Genomic DNA, 23548 nt, shown 5'->3' on the forward strand with positions numbered 1-23548 from the left:
TGATTCTCAAGTTTAACGTCCACTGCAGATTGTGTATTGATGAATACAAGTCTAATTGCTGTTTTGAAGAATTTTTCTGTTTTTAAAATCTATATTTAATGCACATTTACTGTCATTAACACAACCTTCCTTATGTGGCTCTGGTAACGAGCGAGCTAAAATAAAAAGAGAGAAGCTCTGCACCAAGTCTACGGATTTATCAAAAGCTGCTTCAACTTGTTTGTTTGAGCTCCTCTCCAGGTCAACTTCCTCCTTTTTATTCATAAAAACATCTCTTTTCTCTCCATCTTTGCTGTCGGCCTCTTGATTCCTCTGTCCAGTGTGAGGTGCTATAAACCCAGCGAAAAACATCGAAAACAATACCCGCCTGTCCTCCGCCTTAAAAGGTCAGGATTGTGACTCTCACCGGGAGATAATGAGTCCAAACATGCAACTTGTTACCGACGGGACCGCAGGGTCGACTGAGGATGAAATGTTCGCGTGTGTGCTGCTTTTACACCGATCAAAGAACGCCCGGAGGCTTTCCCACTTTTTCTTCGGAGAGTAGAAGACCGTGTGCAAAAATACCATCATGTTTGTAATGATGTTCAGCTCATTTAATTGAAATGATCTGTTCAGCATCTTGCTTTTTAAGCGCAGTGATCCGCATTCACCAATGTATTGTTTTGGTTTTGTTCCTGAGACAGTTACTCAACCGCTCAATTGTTTCTACCTGTGTTCTTATTATAGTGATGCATTGTTCTCGGAAATTGCAGGCGTGTGGCAGTTGATCCTAATCAAGGTAAACTCCCTGCCCATCCTCGCTCTTTCCTTGATTTAACTTGTTTATTTCAGCTTGTCGATAAGATCGTTTCCTCTGTGCTTTGTGTTGTGCTGTTGTCTGTCGAGTCGTCTCAAATATGAGTAGATAAAGAATAAAAACAGAGTGCACTCACCTCTCCGAAGCCTCCTTTTCCTAAAACTCTGTACTGCCGGAAGGTGTTTTTCGTCACCGGCTGCCTGTTGTGACACAAAGAGAAACGGCAGCACGTGTGAAAGTGACATGAACATGACGCTGATATCACCATCTTGCTGTCCTGGAGATTGTAAAAATATATATTATATATATATATATATATATATATATAGATATAGATATAGATATAGATATATAGATAGATATATTTATTTATATATAATAAAACATATATTTTTATTTTGTACTTTATATATATATATATAAAAAATATATATATTTATTTTTAATACATATATTTAAATATATATATATGTTTTTTTATTTTATTCTTTTTTATATATAGATACACAAATATGTATATTAAAACATGTATATATATTCTTTATTTTATTAAATTTGATATATATATAATATTTACAGTATATATAAAAATATAATATAATATATATATATATATATATATGACAGTTAGAGAGAACACCTTCTAAGTAAGTTTGTCTGATAGAAATATGGATAATCCTTGGAGCATCTAAAATTTAGTTCTTGGTTTGACGAGAAGTTATGGTGAAAAACATGAATATTCACGATGCCTGCCGGTGAGGTCATACATTTACACGATACTCTGCCATGAAAGCTCACTGAGTGCAGTCAGCGGTCGGTGGACGGCTTCACGGCGAGCACCACCGGAGCTTTCTGTAACGACCGCAGAGCACCAAGTAACCGGTCCCTCTGGGGATCGGCGCTCCGCTCTCGTCTCCCTGTGGACGCTCTGGTCATTGGAGCAGGTAAATTAAACAGACTCATTAAAACAGGACGAGCCCTTTGCTGCTAAATCAACCCTGTGATGGTGCATCTCGTGTTTGCTTTTTTTGTTTCCCAATAATTGCTATTGATTTAGTGTATTCTTGATTTTAGGCCCATATTGATCAAGTGACATACATAAGCTGACCAGTACTTTTTGTGGACTTTTGGTCGGTAACACAAAGGTTTTGAGGTTCAGGCGAGTCACATCGGCTTACCTGTCGTAGTAGACAAGTCTAAGCAAAGCAGCCTGGAATGTTCTGTGTCTGTGTGCGTCAGATTTCTGTATTCATGTTCTTGCACTAGTACGCTGACGGCATCACAGAGCCAAAGAGCTCCCGACAGCAGAAGAAAGAGAGAAATCGCCACGCTCTGAGCTGCACTGATTTAAACCCTTCACAAACGGCTGATTGAGAGCTCATGACAGAGCCTCGTCCGTGCCGGTTTAGACGCTCACAGTTAAACTGATTGAGAATAAAATCGACAAAAAAATTGACGTTGAACAGGAAGCGAACAAATGGGGAGGAGGTAAAAAAAAGAAAAAAAGAACGGCTCAGCCGCGAATGACTCTTCCAACGCTTCCTCGTCTTTGAGATCCGGCCTCCAGAGGTCCCGAACTCATGGCCGCACTCCTGCCTCTCTTCAGCCACAGCCCCGTTTAATCAGCCCGTCAGTCTGTGGGCTTATGAATCTCTCCAGTTGGCCGATGCTCGACAGTAGAGACCGTACTGGTGCCTAATGTGTTTTGTCCCTTTCTGCAGAAGCTTTCGGCGCTGAAGTGTTAGTCCTGTCTGGTTTTTGGAAACGGGTCTTCAAGGGTCTGCTCACTCAAGACTTAAATAAAAAGGTATTTCTTCATGCATCTCTATGTTACACTATCTATGGCTCGCTATGTAGTTTACAAAATTAAAACAAATCTCGTCCATTTTCATTGCTGAAAAAAGACAAAACGTTTACATTCTCGTGTTCTGTGGCGGCGCATCAGGACGCGGTCAGGAGGAGTCGGAGTAACTCGCTTGCTAACGTTAACAATGTCAACAAATTAGATCGACTAAGATGAATCTAAAATACTCAGACCTTCAGTCAGCTAAAGCTAAATTTGATTTAAACATACGACACATGACCAGGCCTTTGCACACCAAGTCATTGACCTTTAAAAATAAATACGACCTTGAGTCGTGTCAATTACGTTGACACGCCGACTCCGCAACTGTCGTCCATCCTATAGACCTGCGGAACATTTTCTGTGTTTTTATGCATCAAAAAGCCTTTTAGAGAGTTGCCAACGCAAACGTTCTCATTCAAAATGGCATCTGATAAGCGAACAACAAATAAAGTTAAGCATACAGAGAAGCAGAATTTATAGATTTCCATTCGGGGGGGAAGGTCTAGAAATGGTCTAAAGTCCACTGTCAACTAAAATATATGAAAGAATGGTTCACGTGTTTGTTTGTTGGTTTTATTTGTGAGAACGTAGCAGTCCTTTCTTCTCCTTCCTCACATTGCAACATCTCTTGACCCAACACCAACATTTTAACTCCAAGTATGGTGCTGCTTTTCACGTTTTTTACTGCAGTTGCAGGGTTGGACAATGACCTCGTGGGTTTTTGAAGACTCCTTTTAAGTCCCATTCGGGGAAAAAAAAAAAAAAGAAGCAAGGTCATCAACCTTACGCAGTTCCTTTTTAACGTGTTTTTTTTTTCATTTGATAAGCAGCTTGTGGGGCTGAAATAAACAGTCCTGAGTCTGCTGTAAATAATGAAGACCGAGGCCAAAACTAGTTCCTGGTTGGCACGCGGACAAAGCGTTTCTCCTTTCTCTCTGTTTTTGTTTTGTCTCCATCTTCTTCGTAACATTCCTCTTGTCTGTAGCTTTCTTTGAATCTACTTGGTCTCTACGTCACCTCGTGGGTTCCGGCCCCGATGTTTTTTTTTGTATTTAGAAGTCACTCAAACGAGTCTGCCTGCGGATGGATCGGCCTCCCGTGTGGCTTGTTTCAGCTGATCCTTAAAGAACAACAGTTAAGCCATCGAACGTAAGCACTCAAGTCCACTGCGGGACCGCCGGCGTGTTTACAGCGTCACTGAGGTTTTTCAAAAGTGGGGTCTGGGAACCATCGGTGCTCTGAAACCCCTCTGTCTGTAAACAAACCCGGTGGAACTCACAATAAGCATTATTGTGATGACGGATGGATTTTTCCAACAACAAATTAACACCTCTGTGATTCTGTCCTGACTTGCGTCAGACGATACCAGCAACTGAGTTCTCAGTATTTCTCCGCACGCCAGTGATGCAAACGGATCAACTTTTCCGCTACTGCAGTTTTTTTCCCATTAATCCTCATGCTAAAGTATGCTACTGCATGCTACGCGAGCAGTGTAACTTTGTAGGAAGTGACGTCTGTGCAGACTATTCTCCCATCCGCTTTTTATTTATCCCACATGAGAAAGAATGCTGCATTGTTCATTATTATTCTGGCGTGTTTCTCCCGCACTTTCACACCACAACCAGACTACAAACTGCAGCGTTGTTCACACGCACAGCTGAAAGACCGAGATCAAATTAATTTATTACGGGAATATAGTGTGACTTCCTTTTTTCAAATCATATTCATGCGTAATGCACATGGTTAAGGGGATTCATAGATATCACCACTGCAAAACTAGACTTTTTATTATTTTATGGTTATAATCTGTCATTTAGAAACAATTAAAGGCGCACCTCAGGACATTAACCACTTGACGTTTTTCTTTGCTTTTTAGTCTTTTTTTAAGATTTTTCTTTGTATAAATTATAGCAGGAATGCATAAAATACATCGTAGTGCTCGACTGCACTCGGTATCTGACCGTACTGTTTGTCTCACCTTATGTTTAGCACGTTTTTGTATGTATTATAGTTTGTCTTTTCTGTGAACCCGAGGAAGATTAGCGTCCGCTAAGGCGTCAGCTAATGGCGACACAGTAAATAAACTAAACTAAACATATATTTTGTTTTATAGACCCGAGCTGTGCTACCTACGCACTTTTGAGAGTCACATTCTGGTAACTCCTAACATTGTTTGGCTCTTAGCTGCCAGCACTCACTTTCACTGAAAGTGAGCAAAGTCTGCACTAAACCAAGTGAAGGAGCTTTTGATACTGCCGCTCCCTCGGCCTGGAGCCTTCTGCTGCTACACGCCAAATTGTCACCGGAGTTCTTTTAAAGTTTTTAGGGGTTGTTTTTAAAGCACAAATACACGTTGTGTGTTGTTTTCATGCTGGCTGTAACTCATTGCTGTCTGTTACGGCCACTCACTTATCTTTAAAGAGGGTTTCTAAAATAAATGAACACATATTAGAGGGAAAAGTGATTACGTTTCTACCTTCATGAATGCTCTAAATTGTGATAATGAGACCTGTATAGACACCAGAATTACCTGCTGCACCAGCCTTCCCTATAATTACAATAGACAAAACCTTCTCAAGTATTCTGGGTAACAGTACAACAATCGGGCGCATCTCGCCTTCAACAGCTCTCAGTCGACTCACTGCTGTAACTGAACTGTGAAAGTTTGAAGTGGGGCAATTTCAAACTCCCGTCTCGAATTATGTGCCGGTGACGTCACCCGAATATTGATTTGTTCACATCCCGGCACGTGAAGGAATGATGCAGCTCTCTACGCATGTTGTTACTGGTGCTGCGGTGGAGCTTAAGGCTATTGTCGCCTCTCAATGAGCCAGAGTGATCTCCTAAGTGGTGTGTGCTTGTGTGTCACGAAAGTATGGTTTATGCTCACGTACATAATGGGGAGAAACTGCAGCAGAAAGGCGAAGGAGGAAAGTTTGAGAAAGAAACGGAGATGACACAAAAGTTCAGAAAGCCCCTACCTCTCCATCCATTTCCACTGGAGGAACCTGTTGTAGTACATGCTGTCGAGGTAGTCCGCGAAGGGCGCCACGCTCAGGTAGTCGTGGATCAATCTGGGTTAAAAAAAAAAGACACAACAGAGCATCTGCAGGTTATTTTCTGTCCATTCTGACTTGATGAAATGTAGTAACAATAGGCTCAATAAGAGAGACTGTATTGGTTGAAATCAAGCAGGGATGAGTTTCTTTTTGCTTGTGAATTAGTCTGCAAGAGGATAGTTGTATTATTTCGAGGCCTAAATGTCAAAAGCAAACGTTTTTGATTTATTTCAGATGTCATAAGCTTCTGAGAAAGGCTTATTCAGGCAATACGTTGCTTTTAGGAGCTACAGCAGTGAGCTAATTAGGATTATGGTTTTAGCCAGATGAAATGTTCTAGTTTATTGTATAAACCACTAAGAAAAAAATAATAGTGAATACTTGTTTACCTATGGTGCTTATGGTAAATGAAGGCCATAAACACATGAATACAACACATTTCCATGACTTTTTTTTCCAACTACTTTTCCAGACCTGCAAATAACCATTTTGAAATTCCATAACTTTTCCAGGTTTTCCACGACCGTAAGAACCCTGAACAGCTGAAATGGTTCATTCTTATTTGATGGATTTTGAATGAGACTCTTGAACTCAAACTGTAAGAGTTACGACAGCTTTTACGTTGAAAACCCGGTGGATGTAGAAAATCACCAGACTTCTCCTTTTACCTTCCTACCAGACGTGTGAAGAAAAACCAACTGCCAGGGTGCAGAGTTTGTAGCGTTAAAATATTGTGTGCAGCAGCGTAATAATTACTCTCTGTCTTGTTCTTGACGTGGTCTGAAAAACAAACCGGCCTGTGCGCCGCCTCACGCCTACGCAACAAGCATGAACAGAGCCGCGAGAGGATGTTACACAACGTGTGAGTGTTGTTTATGGAATGAACAATTAGCGAAATGGTTTCATTTGGTTTTCCTCAACATTTATGTCTATTTAGTCGTTATTTGCTTAAAATATTCAGATTTCTGATTCTTACTCTTCAATCATTTCATTTTCCTCTTCTCTTTTGAGCGGATCGTTCTCTGCATCACTTGATGAACAGCCGACATGCTCGGCGCTCTCAACCGTTATGAACCCAACTTCCTCATTTGGGAAATACTGGAGTTACAAATCCAGCGTGACAGAAGCAAGACCTGATGTTACAGGCCGGAAGCTGATCGGTCATGAGCTTTGTTTTATGTGTTTTGTGTGACTTTCTTTCCTCCGCCCTGAGTCGTGTCTGCAGGCCCAGGAGTCCTCACATACAACCCCAAAAAACCTTCACCAATGAGACGGCACGTATCTATCCTGAAAGACAAAACCCATGTTGCTAAAAATGCATGCTGGGACACTTGTCTTCTCCGAGTCAGCTCCCAAAGTATCCTCATTCAAATCTATGGAGGAAGAACATTTCCAGGACCAAGTTGCTAACTAACAGTCGTCCTCTGAACCAATCAGAATCCAACACACACAGAGACTCGCGAAATGGACTCAAATGAAACTCGGATCCTAAATCTGACGACTTATGACTGCTGCGAGTCCGTCGAATTCAACAAGCGCGGCGTCTCGCGCCTTGTGACTTCAAAGACTTGAGACGGAAACCTAAAAGCGGAGACAGAGCCGACATTCAGGTCAGCGTTCAGGCCGTCGGCGGTCCGCGGTGCCAGCGGCACTTGTTTTGATGTGCCTTTTGATTGTAGCTGCACCGCAGGATTTATTTTCTAACGCCGAGAGGACAGACAGCACACACAGAGAGGCGATGAGGGTGAGGTTGATCTGGGATGCGCTAACACCGACCAATTTCACCCCTTTGTGTGAAAGAGTGTTTTGTTTCATGCCAAACGGTTCAAATTTGGCATTTATTCACAAGGTTAAATTCAGTAAAAATCCACTGTGTCATGTATTTTGCAAAATATGCATCATATACGTTGTATTTCCCCACCACAGAACAGTATATCATTAGGTTAGTCCAATACACGATGTCTGTTCATGTGCAGCCAACTCTTTATCTGTGAGTATAGTTTTGAATTTTACATTTTCACTGCTGTAGTTCAATTGATTTGGTTTCACACGGACTCTTTTTTTCCATAAGTTGTGTGTAACGGCAACATCAGCCCTCCGTGAACCCTCGTGGGAGTATTAAATCCATTTTATGTGAATACATGTTTGCCAAAAACTAACCGCAAGATATTATAAATAAATAACCCTGTGTGTGCGTGTGTGTATGTGTATAATCGGGTCATTGAAAACAAATTGCAAGAAATTAGAGCAAGGACGCGACGGCTCTGACCGAGTCCTCATGGGACCCCTGTGATCTTACTTGGTACAGTCCTTGAAGAGCTCTTTACAGGCCACCTGCTGCAGCTTCTCGGTGCACAGAGCCACCATGGCCTCCTCCACCTCAGGCACGTGGTCCTCCACCTGCACCGCAAAAATAAAAGACACCTTCATTCCCTGTAAACAGTGACTCAACCCTGGCAGTAAACTCACAGAGGAAAGCCGGACGGACTGGGTTTGAGACAGATAGATCATTATCTATCGCCGCGCTGCATGTTCAGACTCGTATGCACACAGAAGCAGGTGAAGAAGTGACGCTCACACAGAGAGAGAGAGAGAGAAAGAGAGAGAGAGAGAAAGAGAGAGAGAGAGAGAGTTATCAGGTAAAACAGGCGTAAACTTGCAGACAATGAAGAAGAAGTTTGGCAACTCTTATTTAACAATAATCAAAATCACTGTTAGTCACCTTTTGCTTAAGGGGTTAAAATGGGCAAAATAATGTTCCGGACAAGTCAAAGTGTGCAGACATGATCTCATCTCTACGCGTCATACTTTCTCTCAAACGTCACTGTAATGACTCGGCAACATTTCGCAAAGTGTCTTGACGCAGAAGATTTGTTGCGAAACCCGTTGGTACCGTGACACAGTTAGGTTTAGGGAACAAAACCCACTTGGTTAGGGGTTAGGAAAAACACCATTACTTCAAATAAGCACGCCTGTAACGCAACCTAAGCTACGGGCGTTACGTCGCGTGACGTAACGCCGTCGGCGCTGAGAGTGACAGAGGTCCATGAAGGCAGCAGCTACCTTTGGGTTGAAGTATTTGTCGATGAGTTCCTGACCGCACTCCTTCCTCTTCTCATCCGGGGTCACCTCGTACTCGGCCTGCAGGGAAACACGACAAGACGACATGAGTGGGAGGAGCCAGAAGTGACCGTCACAAGTCGCCCGGACGTGACAGCTATCACCCCGTCGACGTATAAATGACAGTACGGTTAAACTCGGTCCTGCATCCATTTGAACGAGTGTACGCAAAGTCCTGGAACAAAAATAGCCAAAGGAAGCGTGTTCGTAACCGATCAGTAACAGTTCTTACGTGCAAAACAAACAACGGCATCCTTCATTCAGACCGTTTGACATTGTGCCCAGCGATGACGGGATCGGCTCTCCCTCGTGATGAAAGTCAATAAACGGTGATATTGAGCGATTGTTCAGCTGTGCGACCGACTCTCTGCGTTTCCACTGAAGACCTTGATTACTGCAAAACCCAATTTCGTATATCTAATTGAAGAGATTTGGGAGGCCTGTTCCACACCCAGCAGTACATGAGCTGATTGCATCCTCTCCCCGCCTCATGTCAGCCGTCCCTCTCAATCACTTGCAGTAAACGGAGCCGGACTGGGAAACTCCAAAGTGCTTCCTCTGCCCATCTCGCAGCGCGAGGGCCCCGTAATGTAACGCTAAGTGACAGCAGAGACGGTTCAAATCTCATTTTCCCTTTTTCCATCTCGTCCTCTCGCAGAGTTCTCTGAGAAGAGACGGGAAGCGGTTGTGCGGTGAGAGAGGACGTAATTGCCTCGCGTGTGAGTTGTATATCCGCTGGACGACTGAAAGCGGTAAAGCCGTTTGGCTGAGCCGGTCAGTCAGACTGGAGGCGCGCTCTCCAGCGTGTGTTATTTCTGGTTATTATGTATTAGTGTATGTATCAGTACCGTATTTGACAACAGCTGATTATTTGAGAACGGAGAGAGCGCCGATACGACATCGGAACCTGCAGAAAGTGTTGCATTGTGGGTTGTTTGTAGCATTAATGTTGCTAGGCTAACAATTCCTTTTTTCCAACGGGTACTATCCACACTTTTTTTTTTTGGTATCATCTTAATCGAGCCGATACTAAATTTTGGAAAATTTGCTGAGGAAATCCAATAAAAAAGTCACCATCAAAGATTCCAACACATTTTTCATTTGTAACATTACAGACTCAAATTTTTCAGACCGTATTTGAATCTTGATGGAGAGAACGCTGTGACAAGAACATAGTGCTTTTACCCTCACACATGGTTTACAATTGCTACGATGTCGTCCAAAAATCTGTCTTTCTCCTCCCATTTGGAATTCTTAAAGTAAATCCATAAAGTAACATGAAATGGAAACACTCAAGCAGAGTACAAATACCTCCAAAATCTACTGTACTTGAGTAAATGTGCATCTATTGAAGTTACATTCCACCACCGGTGAGGGGTCAAAAGAGTGAAGGAGGAAACCACAGTTTATCATTTGTCAAGTGCACACAGCAAAGCAAAGCGGCATCAATGGGACTACACACACACGCACGCACGCACACATTAACACACACACGCACGCAGTCCGGTTGGAATAAACCGAGAGTGCAACTGAAACATTCCTTTCGTGAGCAGAGCGAGCAGCGAGCCGTTCCCCGTGACGCAGATCTCTCTCTCTCCAAGTCAAGAGTTCACGCTTTTCATTAAACAGATATTAAACTCAACTTCCTCCTCCTCTGCACTCTAAACGTCAAGTGTCGGACGCATTTCAGGATAATTAAGCTTCCTGCTTTAAAAGGTCCGTGTATGAGAACCAACTCGACATGTGACGGTTGTTTTGAAAAAAAAGGGACAGTTCACTCAAATCACAGAAAAACAGATTTCAGGCAGATCATTTTGGGTTTTCTTGGTGCAGCTTCTCAGATCTCCAGAGCTGCTTTGCTCTAATGGCTGGAGATGGGAGTTGCTCTCGCCGGACACTGAGCTCTCAGCGGTGAAGCCGGACCGGGGTTTGTCCCACTGGAGTCCGAGCCAAATAATTGGGTGTGAATTCGCCGTAACACGAGCATTTAAGAAATGGCCCTAATGTTCTCGCTGGTGGTCTTGTTAAGGTCATATAGAGAGGCATTCATTAATATCCATTCCTTGTTGTCCCTTTAATTAATTTAAAATGTTTGAAAATCACATTTAAAAACCTTTTAGTAGCAGAACAAGTGTGATGGAGAGTTTTCATTGGAAGATGAGGATGACTTGGGCAGGAACAATAAAACACCCACATACCTCCCTCTCTCTTCATTAATAGGAATTGAGCAGCCTTTCGAGGAAGACAGAAACACAAGTCCTTGAGACCCCTCCCCCCCCCCCCCCGCCCCTTTCCACACACACACACACACACACACACTAGTGTCTCTTCCCACACTAGTAGTCATGGAAAAGGGCATTTGAGACAAAACTTTCAATCTCTTCAACACAAACGCGCACACATCCAGGAACAAGACAAACATTCAAAAAGCCCATCTCACACACACACACACACACACACACACACACTTCTCACCACAGCGTCCAGGAACTTGACACAGCGTCTCAGTTCGGGTCGAGTCTCACAGAACTGTCTGAACAGCAGCCGTCCGATCGGCTGCCGCTCACAGAGGCTGCTGTAGTCCCTTTCTGTGGAGAGAAAGCAGAACGCATGAATGGGTGCATCTTTCCATCAACTATAGGGAGGGAACACAAAATTAAAGGGACATTTATTTTATCATCATGAGAAGTTGCTGCATCTTCATGATCTATAATATAATATCAGGCTGATTAACCCTCCAGGGGGGCCTACGTCACACGGCAAAGACCACGTATTTATTTACTTTACATCGATTATGAAATTACTACTGTTTGTAGGTTAGTCCGACCAGGGATTTGAACCATTTACGCTTTCAGTAATCCACTTATCATCAAAAGAGTTTAGCACAACACAACAATGAATGACGCAGACATTTTTTTTATTGAAATATCAGCACACACGGCAGCGGGTGATAATGCTCGATGATAACATTTGCGTTGTCTCATTTACGGGAACATTTTTATTAAAAAGGAGCAATGGAAAACTTATTGAGGAAAATGAAGTGGATTAATTAGACGAACCAGGTTGCGATTAACTGCGTTTTTATAATATGCTTTTAAACATATTAAAACAGAGGAAATAAAGAATTTGTCTCCACGTGATCATCTTTAAAAGTATGGCTGCAGCTCGTGTATGACGCTGTTTTCTAGCCGGACAACTGTAAGAAAGAGACTTTCAGAGCAAGCAATGCAAATACTGTACAGCTGAAAGTTTAGTCAACTCACTCACAGAAAAAAAATATTTGAAACTATTTTTCATCATCTTTTAAGAATTTTTCTTTGAACAAAAACTGCAAAATTAGACTGTTTCCATCTCCTTGAATGAAGATATTACTATTCTGTGTAGGAGCTTGTAATTGACACATTTTACTGTGTAATTATTTCAAGCATATAAACAAAGAAATGTTAAAGACGGCCAACTTGATGGATGAGCCCATGAGTTTGGCCGATGTTCGATGAAAAATGATACACGCTGAGGAGCCTTTAGATGCATATCTTGGGCTGTTTGAGTTCAACTACCCGTCTGATCTGAAAACAAAATTTACCGAGAACATTTTAATTTGCATTTGTGACTCATGTGTACGCAAAGCGACTCACGATGCTTCATGAACAAACAAATGGGACTCGGGGAGAAGCGGGGCGGCCAGAAAGAGAGGACGGAAAAGAAAAATCTGCAAGTCAAACAATTTACTTCTGTATTCCAATACCACCGACAGATTCTCTCAAGGAAATGACTCCGAGAAGACAAGAAAAACTCTTCCTCATAACAAGCTCATAAGGAAATAACAAATCCCTGTTTGTCTCCGTCTTTATGAACCACTCAGCCTCCTGCTAGCACTTGAGCTCAACTACATGCAAACCAATGAAAAGGGGGGAACCGGTTTTTGTTTGATCTGCGCAGCGAGTTTGCTTTTCGACAAATAAAGTTGATTCCATTCACTATCTCACACCAAAACACACTGCGTGTGTTAACAAATGTGTCAGGTTCATTTGTAACATGCGCATTTGCATTTACAACACACCGTTTTTGAATACTTTACAACCCGCATTGTGTACATCCGCGTCTTCTTCCTCCAGCCCCGAAGTGTCCTCTCTGACTCGCTTCAGGTGGAGAAAATATGATGAAGTGTCCTTTCTTTCTAGACGAGACATGTGATAAAGTGTCGTCTATGATTTCCTTTTAGTGGAGAAAACATTGAAAAAGTGTCCACCAGCTTACTTTCTGCAAGTTCGTGCCTTTTTTATATTTTGGACCATGCCCTTTAGACAGCCAGAGTCCGCCACTGACTTCAGTTTTTTTCAAATTTGTTTTCTTGTCACTTAACTGAGTAATCTCTGATCAATGATGGAGTGACGGACGGTAACTGATGCTCTGTTTTACCCCACTTAGTTTTTTTCTGCTCTACTTATCTCCCTTCCTTTGCGCTCTGTTAAACTGCTGCGTCCCCTTTGTTCTCTGTTCTACTTTAATGATCTCTTTTCTTTCCTCTTTGCTCCAACATACTTCCTCTATCCTGCTCCAAAGTGAACAGAGAAGGATCAATGCGAAGTAAATGGGGGCCGAAGGCGATAAGAACAATGAAGAAGACGGCTGTGGGGGGGGGGAAAAAAGAGGCAAAGTCAAAGGAAAACTGAACAGAAAGAGATTTCTAGAGGCCGACGACAAGGAAAACGTCAGGTTGTTCCATGGCTTGAAGACAAAATAATGAACAGTTTTATGTGACAGTCTATAATCCAAACCCATAATTCTCGTTCTCATAAAAAAATAATTAAAAAAAATAACTTTATTACAGTTTATTAAACTACTTGGCCAATCCCACATTGGCTACTCGTGCGTAAAATAGAACATCCCCCCAGTGCTGGGACATTTTCATTGTGGTTGTGGATCACTGGACTTCCTCAATAGATCACTGGAGGTGTGATGTACATGAGAAGAGCTCCTGGACTGTACAGAACATGCTGTACATCATCACACAGAGAGCTTATACAAGGAGGCCTCTGTTGGGCCTCCTGCTGGCTCCAAAGACCTCCGGGTCCGTACGCCCCGACAGTGAATTTATGACGCCACACAGGTTTAGGGTTCTCACATTTAGCTCTGTCCAGTGTATGTACAAGGTTTTCTATGTTTTAGCCATGCTCGCCGTTCAACAGCTATCGGATGGATTACCATGAAATTCTGTACAGTGTACAGTGTGCTCGGATTAAAGTCACTTGAGTACAGCCTCTCAGAGCTACTCGCTGCTGCAAATTCAATACAAATGTCCTGAAGGTGACAAACAAGCCAATACATGTTGACATGGTTGTAGAACCTTTTACGGCCGACGTCACCAAAGTCATGAGTGCGCACGTTGGCGAACTGAGGGGGGGGATTTTGACCCAGCCATCCCGACAAGTTGGCAAGCTTTAAATATTTAATAATTCAATAGCAGAGTCAAGCGCTAGCGCCGTTCATGACCACTTCGTCACGCTACCAGCTAAGTTTCTCCACCACGTACACGGGTACATCTGGCCACTTGCTCATGTATTCTACCTGCTCATTACTAGCCAAACAGATCTGGAAAGGGTCTTTGTTTAGGTTTCTGGTGGTTAATGCCCACATTTTGTTTTATAGATGCCCCTTGATGTCTTTTTAGCTGCAAATCACAAAAGTCTAACCAAGACTACTGCTTCAAAAGAAAGAAAATGTATTATATATGCCTCTTAACGTGTACTACAGTCTTTTCAAGGGGGTCCCAAGGTTGGTGTTTGGTATTGAACGGTGTGCTACATTGGTGAGCAACGCATGAATCCATGGATCGCAAGACTGTTCATCAATAAGTTCACGAATCAACTTTGACAAAAGATAAAGAAAAAAAGAACTGGCGTGTTATTAAAGATTCAAGATTCAAGATGTTTTTACTGTCAGATGCACAGATAACAGACAGTTATTCTATACAATGAAAAGCTTATTTTGCTCGGTCCTTCTAACACAGAATTACAATAAAGTTAAGGTAAGAAAAAATAAAGACTGGCAGGAACTTGGTCAACTGTAAGATCATGTTTCTCTAATGGCCTGCAGAAGAGGGCAGAAGGCCTCTTCCATCTGCACGTGTGAACTGAACTTCCTGCACGTGTCCCTCAGAAAGCAGAACATCCAGAGACGTAAGCAGCCAAACCACACGAGGAGGGCGGTAACGGCAATAGTCGAAGACAATCGAGAAAGGAGGTGAAAGAACGAGACAATAGTGATACAAACGCCAAAAAACACCAACAACAACAACATGACATTTCCCCACTTTTCATTCACATGCTGCTCCATTTTTTAATTTTATTTGTTATTATCGTAAACACCAGCTGACTAATCCGATGCGCCCATTCACACATGACTCCATTTGTCAGGAATCACAAATGTTGTATTTGTGTAGTGTGAGCCAACACGGCGGAAACAAATGTCTCTTTATTTTAAATCAGATTGAGAATATTGTGAGCAGAAGACACGAGGAGAGGGAAATAGTGGAACGTAGGTGGGTTTTTAACATCGGGACACATATCATATGATGGAGGGGAGTCAGAAAACGCTAAATTAATTTGCTAGGTGACAATTCAAAATGTAAAAATATAATGGAACATAATGCGGTGAGGCTCTGAGTCTTCTGTATTGCTTTTAAATATGTATTCTCTACTATCTACTATTCTTATTTAATGTTATATCTATGGAGTAAAAACGCCTGGAGGAATTTATTTTTCTCTTCCCTCTTTTGCGTCTTTAAGCTCTTTTAATATGTGCATTCAAATGATTCATTTTATTCATTTTTAATGAATTTATAAACCTGTGGACTAGTGGCTCGCGTGTGTTTCAGAAAGATTTCTGCTCATGTTCAAAACTTTCTTCACAGTCACACCATATCCCACATGTGTGTTCTCTAGGAATAGTCAAGAATAGTTGAAATATTTTTGGAAAAAGTTGTAATATTAAGAGGTTTCAAAGTCATAACACGTTAAACACTTTTGATTTTGGCATAAATCTCCCTACTGTGTGTCTTTATTGTCTACACAAATGGATCCTCACAACCTCAAAAAAGGAACCCTAAAGTGCGGGATGTATCCACCTTCAAACAAAAATACAGACAAAAAAAACCGTCTACCATCCTGCAGACTGCTGTGCTGTACGTCAGTGCATGTTAGTGCACGTGCCCCACTGGCTCACACGGTGTGAACAGCTGATGACGCGGGAACCCGCTCAAGGAAAACGCCGTTAGCTCTGTCAGCACCGCTGCCATCGTTTGCACTGTTAGAGCCGTTTGCACCGTTTGCTGCCAGCTCTGCCGTCGTCCTTTTGAGCTTCTCAGGACTAATGGAGTATCTTCAGACCGTGTTATTTCCCCTTCTTGTTGTACTGGTGTACGTCTGTCGGCAACACGGTGAATCTGCCCTCAGTGTTTACACCCGTGTCCTGATTGGAATGCTGTGGTCAAGTAAAAAAGCAAAGAAAGCGCCGTGAAGATCAGTTACGTGAATGTGAAGTTTCGAGTCCTGCGTTTCCTTTTTGGAATTTTTTTTTTTACAAAGCGGTAAGATCACAATGCTGTGCAAGAAAGAAATGTTGCGTGTTGCCTGCATGGTGTGTACTAAAACACAAGAGAGCAGGAGATAGAAGAAGAGAATCCCTGTTTCTGACAAACAAGGAAGTTGACAGTTTCCTGAAAGTCTTTCTGGAGACTTCCTCCCACTCGTGTCTTTCTGCTTTCACAAAGCCGTCGTGAAGGTTTTTCAGAAATGAATCCTTCCTGATCTCATCTCTCTGTCCATATTATCGTTGTCATATTTCCGTTTCTCACTCTCACACTTACCAAACCTCACGTTTTGCTTCTGCCCTTTCCGTCACTTTTATTAGTTTCATGTCTTCCTGCAATAAGCTTTTCACAGCACTTGTTTTTCGGTGCGGCGCCGCGCTGAACTTCCTGCCTCCGCGTGTCACATGGTCTGTGAGGCGCAAATTTGCAAAGTCCCTCTCAGGAAAGAAGCAGCTCAGTTGTGAAGGTGAAGAAGAAGAAGAAGAAGAAGAAAAAAAAGCATCTGCTGTTGAACAAATGAGCGACGCGCCGCTTCAACCAAACTTCATTTAATATTTGGGGTATTTAAGCATCAGCAGTTTGACCAAAGAATCCCGGTCCTTAAATAAGGAACTGAATCAAAACGTAAATGTCTCTTTTCACAGTGACGTTTCATTTCAGCACACGACCACGTAGCAACACGGAGTTATAGTGCAGTTGTTGTTATTTTCTAGTTCGCTGGTGCGTGACTGTGTGACATTTGAATATGTGTCGGAAACCAGACGTGCAGAGGCGGACACGGAGAGTGAAGAGTTCACAAATCCAATATGCATGTCTGCAAAGTAGACAAATCTGTATTTAAACAACCGTTAAAGATAGTTTGTTCATCTTGCTCGCTCGATAGATTTCTCAATTAGTTTGGACTATTTTGTACGTTGGCTACGTAACTTTGATTAAATGCTAATAATATGATGAGACCTAACAAGGTTAACAAAAGGTTGCTCATAACATGTGCGCTGTAATCCTCCTCACGCTACACACAAACAACACATACTGATGTTTGAATTAGAATATGATCAAATGAAATAACAAACAATACATACAGCTATTTATACAAATCCTTCAATGCATATATACACATAGAGAGACTTTGATTCATACTGGGGAGGAGGATCGTGCAAAAGTTATTCCGGTCCTTTCTCACAGCCGGAATGAGGCCGAACACATGTGGTAGCGGTCTGGAAGTTCAGACGTCATAAACCTTAGCACAGCGGTCCCGAGGTCAGGGGCCAGATCCGGCCTGGGAGACAATTTCATATTCTATAAAGCCCCCTCGCATGTTTACCAGCATTTTGTGTTCTCACAATGCTTTTGAGTCCAAAAAATGAACAACAATTTATGCATGAGGTGCCAACACAAACATTTTTGCCCCCGAGTCCTGATGCATTACAATGCCAGCAGCCTCTCACTGTCATTATTGTCTTATTGTCGTTGGTTAATGGCAGATTTTAATTGCCAACACATCAAATGATGCAGGTTAAACTTCAATAACCAGAAACTATAACTGTCAAATAAATGTAGTGGAGTGAAATAAGTCTCATGTTAAACATGCATCCTCTGGAACCGTCACATCATCCAAGTATGAATACCTTTAAAATCCTCAGTAAGAACAGTACACATCTGCTTTAAGGCCGAAAAAACAAATACAAATACGACCAGATTCTAAATGCGTGACTGTCTTTCTTATTTTGTTCCTGTAAAAGTTCCCGCGGAGTAAAAGTGCACTTACTTCATGGGACTAATTGGAATTTAACAAACAAAACAAACACCTACTGTCCATAAGTTCATGCTTGTGGCTCCTAGCTACGATCTTCAGCCGCCTGTTTGTCGACACACTGCACCTCAGGGCCGGAGTACGTGTTTTATTGGAGATTGCCATCAGCTGGGTCTCAATGCTTCTTCTTCATTTGATGTCCACCTCACAATGTGTCTTGTGTGTCTCCTCTGCAAGCCCCCCTCCTATGCCACGTATGGATGGATGTATCCTGCGAGCAGGCGCTGTGCGGTGACAGTGCCTCCATACACAAGCGCGCCATCGACGGATGGGAACTGGGCTGCAATCTTGCTAATGGTAATATTTCGCATCACACAGACATCACATGTTGCTGTAGTTAATCTAACCGTGATCTCTTTTCAACAGAACGCACACACGGGGTTGAGAGTTGAGAGAACTTCGAGAACTGTAACTCTATTTCCGGTCTACAGGCAAAACAAACCCAAATCTGACGTGTGTGTGGACGAGGTGTTCACAAGAAAAGAGCTGTTGTGCGTCGCAGTTCACAAGGTTACGCTCAGATCTTTCTAGCGGCACTCGGAGCCAGAGACGGGACTTTTTACTAATTCTTGGTACCAGTGTTGACTCTCTAAAGAAAGAAGAAAGAAAAAAAGAAAAAAAACAAGAGTTGTTTGATTTATCTTTCAGAGACATCCTGACACTCACTCACATCACATGTATTGCGGTTCAATCTGCAGCTCCCAGACTCAGGTTTGACGTGAGGAAAGTCCTCAACTGACCTCGAGCATTGGAGGCCGGTTGGGGGGGGGAATCGCCCATCGCCCGTTTTAGCCACCATAACCAAAGCAACAGCACTATTTGCTGAACATAAACCCTCACTGGCTTCCCAAAACACTTTGGATGTCTGACGCTTTCTGTCCTCTGTCGCGCTCTGTAGCTTCTTTTTCACTTCCTGGCTGTGGTGAGAGTATATTCACCATAATAAAACAGGAGTACAATAGACGTTGTTTTCTGTGGTCATTTGACTAGCACAAAAGAAAATGGTTGTTTTGGTGACGACGAATCTAGGTTAAAAAAAAAATGTGTCTGGCTAGTTAGCAAGCTGGCTTGCTAGTTCCATTTATACTTATTTCTTAATTTCATATTTAAATGCATCAATCTGGTGCACATTGAGAGCACATTAAGAGCTTTGCATTCTTATAAACAATGTATTTATTATACAAGTACATTTTAACTACTCAACTACTACATTTAAGTACAATTTTGAAGTATAGTACTTTACTTATTTCCATTTTTCAAGTAGAAACTAATTGTGTTTTTTGTGCACCAGGTTTAAAAAATATCACGTAAAACCTTGAAGACGGCTGAATAGTTTAATAAAAAAAGAAATTGATTGATTATCAAAATAGTTGCATATTATTCAACTGTATATTTCAGCTCAATTTAATGTGGCGTGACTTGTTTTTTACAACCCAAACCCAAAACATATTATCAGGGGCATTTGCTCAAAGTCACATAAATACTGTTCATTCATGACGAGAACCCAGCTGCTTGTTAAACATTTACTGTCCCAAGTTTTCCTCCGTGTTGTTTTGGTGCCTCCATCCAATTCAGTCAAGCAAAAGGGCATAAACAGTCCACCAAAATAAAGTTTAAAGTTGTGCACACGGCATGAGGGTGCGACAATTCCCTCATTATTTTAGGACCAAACCAAAGGATTAGGATGATAACTCAAAGTTAAAGAGAACATTTGTGCTGCTCAACCCAAATGTTTTAACTCAATGCTTGAGAACATATACAACTAAATATTCTAGCAACCTTTATTTTACAGTCCAGAGTAGACGATGGTAGTATTTTGTGCATATCATCCTCTGCCCCCTCAAAAGCCCTGATTTTACAATCTTATTTTCTCAATTTCTACAGAAAAGAATTTAAATCAAAAACCACAGCGAGCTCTTTCCCTCCTCTGGTTGCTGCACTTTCCCTCCTGTAAGTCTGAGTTCTGGTTTCAGTACCTCTGGGCTCTGTCTCGAGCCCATCAGATTAACCTGTTCAGATTAACGTATACGCATACTGCAGGTTGGAACGGCACAAACACCCGTCTGCTTCCTATCCCCGCGCAGCCCACAGTTTCCTCCGTGGTACCACTTGAGCTAGATTTGTTTCTTCTTCTGCAGGCTGCACGCATTCAGAGTTCTCAGAGTCAAGTTTTAGGACATATTTGATCTGCTGAGATTTTAACGGGAGTTTTGGAAGAACGTAGAGAGAGGGCACTCTCGTGATTCTGAGCTTCCTGACAATATATTTAAGGTAAAACAGAAAATTGAGGGGGGGAAAAGTGAAGAAGAAAAAAAAAAACCGAAGTTACAACAACACATGTTTTTAAGCATGTGTGAGACAGGAAGCTTCGCGGTTACGAAAGACGACACTCATCCGTCTTGAAAAACAAAGGAAGCGCAATATATCTACAACTGTAAGCAGTATGGACACCAACTGGCTTTATGATGTATTAATACATCGATGGATACATTTGAAAAAAGGTGCAATGTGTAAGCTGAGGCCAGAACTTTAGTTTGAAACGTACAAAAGATCTAACATTATCAATAGAAGATGAAGTACAGCTCGTCAATCGTTTAATGGGTCAAATCTAAAGTGGCAAAAATGAGAGAAACTACTAGTTTACATTGTACGAACGCAGCAACCCCAACTGCTTGGAGCGTGTTGCTAGATCCTACACATTGCACCTTTCCAAAACATATGTATTAAGGAAAGGTGTTAGTTTGGGGATTCTTGAGGTGTGTTGTACATCCTTATTGAAAAGCAGTGGCGGTGGTTTTGGTCACTATGCCGGCTGTTTAGTTTAACAGTTGATCGCGGCTGCAAAGTCCCCTGTTTGTTTCAAGCCATGGTAACTTTGTCGGCATGTCATATTCCTCAGATTTAAAAAAAACAAATGTTGTTAGATCCTAAAGGGGGGTGGTACACATGTTTTTTTTTTACTGCCTGCTTTTCCCCTCAGGTGCTCTGCTTCTTTCTGCTTCTACATGAAAAGATAAATGTATTAAGTTCACAATTGATTTGTCCGGCAAAAAGTTGAAGATTTTTTCTTGTTGTCAACTCTTCGGACGTTTTTTAAATTTGTCATGACGGGTGGTGGTGTTGTTTCCCGAGCTGCTGTAAGGAAGGACGTCCTTATTTTCCGGATGTAATCTGTTTAAAGTGTTAGCTTGGCATTTTTCATTTTGGAAAATAGGTTTATCTGTTTTCTTGAGTTAAATGAGCGGATCGATACCACTTTAATGTCTGCACGCTGATTGTGAAGCAAGAGCCAGTCGAGTGTGTGAGAGTGTACCATCCATTTTATTCTTTTTAGAAGTAACCTGAGGTTTGTTGCTGAGAGAATGGATGTCTGACATATGGATGAATGGATGTCTATTTTGGTGAAGTATAATTAGGCCACCACTGCTACACAGAGGAAATGAAAAATCAACATTGATCAGATAAACGCAGAAGTTTTACAGTATGATTAGCTCATGTTTCAGTATATATGCCTGTCCAATTTGAACCAAAAATAGCCGACTAATCTGACTTCAGCGTCGAGTACACTGTGTGTTGTGTGCTTGATTTGTTTTCTGAAGTGTTTGGAGCCTCAGGGCCGCCGAGCCGTGGATCAAATCATGACCTTTACTGCTGATTTGCTCTTGAAATTGCAGATGCACGCTGTGTATGCAGAGGCACCGGCACAAACGCAGCATTTTCTGCCAAAACTGGCTGAAGTAATGACGATGAATGCATAACATGAGCTCCAACAAAGGGCTTTACACAGAGCCTTTAAAGTAAATTATAGTAAATTATACTTTTATATCCCGGCCTGGAGGCCTTGATGGGATTTCCCCCCAGCACAAAGGAGGAGAAATCTATCTTAAAATATGATTCACATGGCGTCCCTTCTACTCTATGCAGCTCAGATTTCATTAGTGAATTCGTTCCTGCTCTCTTCCATAAAGTTGCACAACACTGTCATGCGTTCAAGGGAACTTTTGCGCTTAATGCAATAACAGAACAAGACTGGGGGGAAACCTAGTGCGTGGCTGGACCGTGTATGGGCGAAATTATGGCCGCATTTTATGCGGGGATAGTCAGCAGTGTCTTTTCATGTAAATGTTCTGGGTATCAAATGTCATGTCAAAAATAAAAATGAAGTTATTATCTGCAATTTTTCTGTAGCGGTCCCACTAATATTGGTTCTTAAGAGTGAACTCACGCAGTATATTACATGACAAGTGTTGACTGAAGCGTTACAGTAACTTTGTTACCTTTGGCAGCACCTCGTACTGTAAGTTAACGCAATATTTATTTAATTGAGGAGCTAAATTATCGTGACTGAAAGCGTCGGTGCTTTTTCACTGTTTGCGTAGCTAATGTCACACACAGAACCTGTGTTCGATTGAACAAAAACATGTGTAAAACGTATACATCAAATATGAATTCATACAAACAAAAACACACAAAAAAGTCCTATTTTAAAGCCATTTCCAAAGAGAGTGTCTCGGGATCTCAGAGTGCGTTTTGACCTTGTCAATATGGAGGTCTGGTTATTTCTACTTGAGACTTAAAGGGTTTAAACAAGCAGCCACGGACACAGCAGGTTTGAATCCGTTTCAAACGACGTCAGACTTGACACACGAGAGACCACGGATATGAGAGCGCGGAAAACGCCGTTTTTTTCTCACCTGTGGTTTGTCGCAGCTCTTCACACAAACTTATGTGGGGAAACTGCAGCAGCTGCTTCCATTTCTTGCTTTTTCCTTTTCTGTTCCCGCCGCCTCCTGCAAAACAAACAGGTTTGGTTTTAAACATTCAAGTCCAAGCTCGATATTTGCTCTTTGGGTGACAAACAAAGTGCACCCTGAAAAAGATGCGTAAAAGAGACTCTGGTTTCATGTCCAATGCGTCGCTATACGTATGTATGAGGAGAATTGGATAATGCGTGGAAGTTGTGGCCTTTGTTCTTTCCTATGAAAGTTTCTCAGTGGTGCCTTAGGCCTAAAAAAAGTTCAACTTCCTCTAAAATTACCTGGATCTTCTGCATTCCCAATGGGGCCCATTGGGGTGTTTCCTTTAGCCCCGCCTCCCAGCTGCTCTGCCTCGACTCGCACGCACGAGTGATATATTTAAGACTTACAGATGTCTTTTTTTTTTCCTAATGGAGGTCTGTGGGTTACAGCCCCCACAAATAAAGTCTTCTTGAGCCCAATGACATCACTGAACTTGGAAATAGCAATTCCACGGTTTGGCCGCTGCAAATATTTGGCTTGGGGGGACTTGATCCACACTTGTTAGCGCCTCATAAAAGAAG

The 23548-nt window shown here is 42.1% G+C and overlaps 1 protein-coding gene across 2 annotated transcripts in view; it reads right to left on the bottom strand.

The window, feature by feature from the left end:
* grk6 (G protein-coupled receptor kinase 6) overlaps window positions 1-23548 on the bottom strand; it is a 41104-nt gene that overhangs the window by 9611 nt on the left and 7945 nt on the right. The window contains exons 2-7 of one of the 2 annotated variants that reach the window (XM_068600008.1): window positions 22923-23018; window positions 11300-11412; window positions 8768-8845; window positions 8004-8104; window positions 5627-5719; window positions 936-999 (exon numbers count right to left, since the gene is read on the bottom strand). In XM_068600008.1, the coding sequence (XP_068456109.1) occupies window positions 936-999; window positions 5627-5719; window positions 8004-8104; window positions 8768-8845; window positions 11300-11412; window positions 22923-23018 (545 nt within the window). Of the gene's footprint in view, window positions 1-935; window positions 1000-1566; window positions 1615-5626; window positions 5720-8003; window positions 8105-8767; window positions 8846-11299; window positions 11413-22922; window positions 23019-23548 lie in introns of those variants that run through there. The other variant, XM_068600009.1, reaches the window with a different exon arrangement.

Source organism: Clinocottus analis, unplaced genomic scaffold (assembly GCF_023055335.1).
Source record: "Clinocottus analis isolate CAN_PGR_092001 unplaced genomic scaffold, fCliAna1.0.p SCAF_5, whole genome shotgun sequence".
NCBI lineage: Eukaryota > Metazoa > Chordata > Actinopteri > Perciformes > Cottidae > Clinocottus > Clinocottus analis.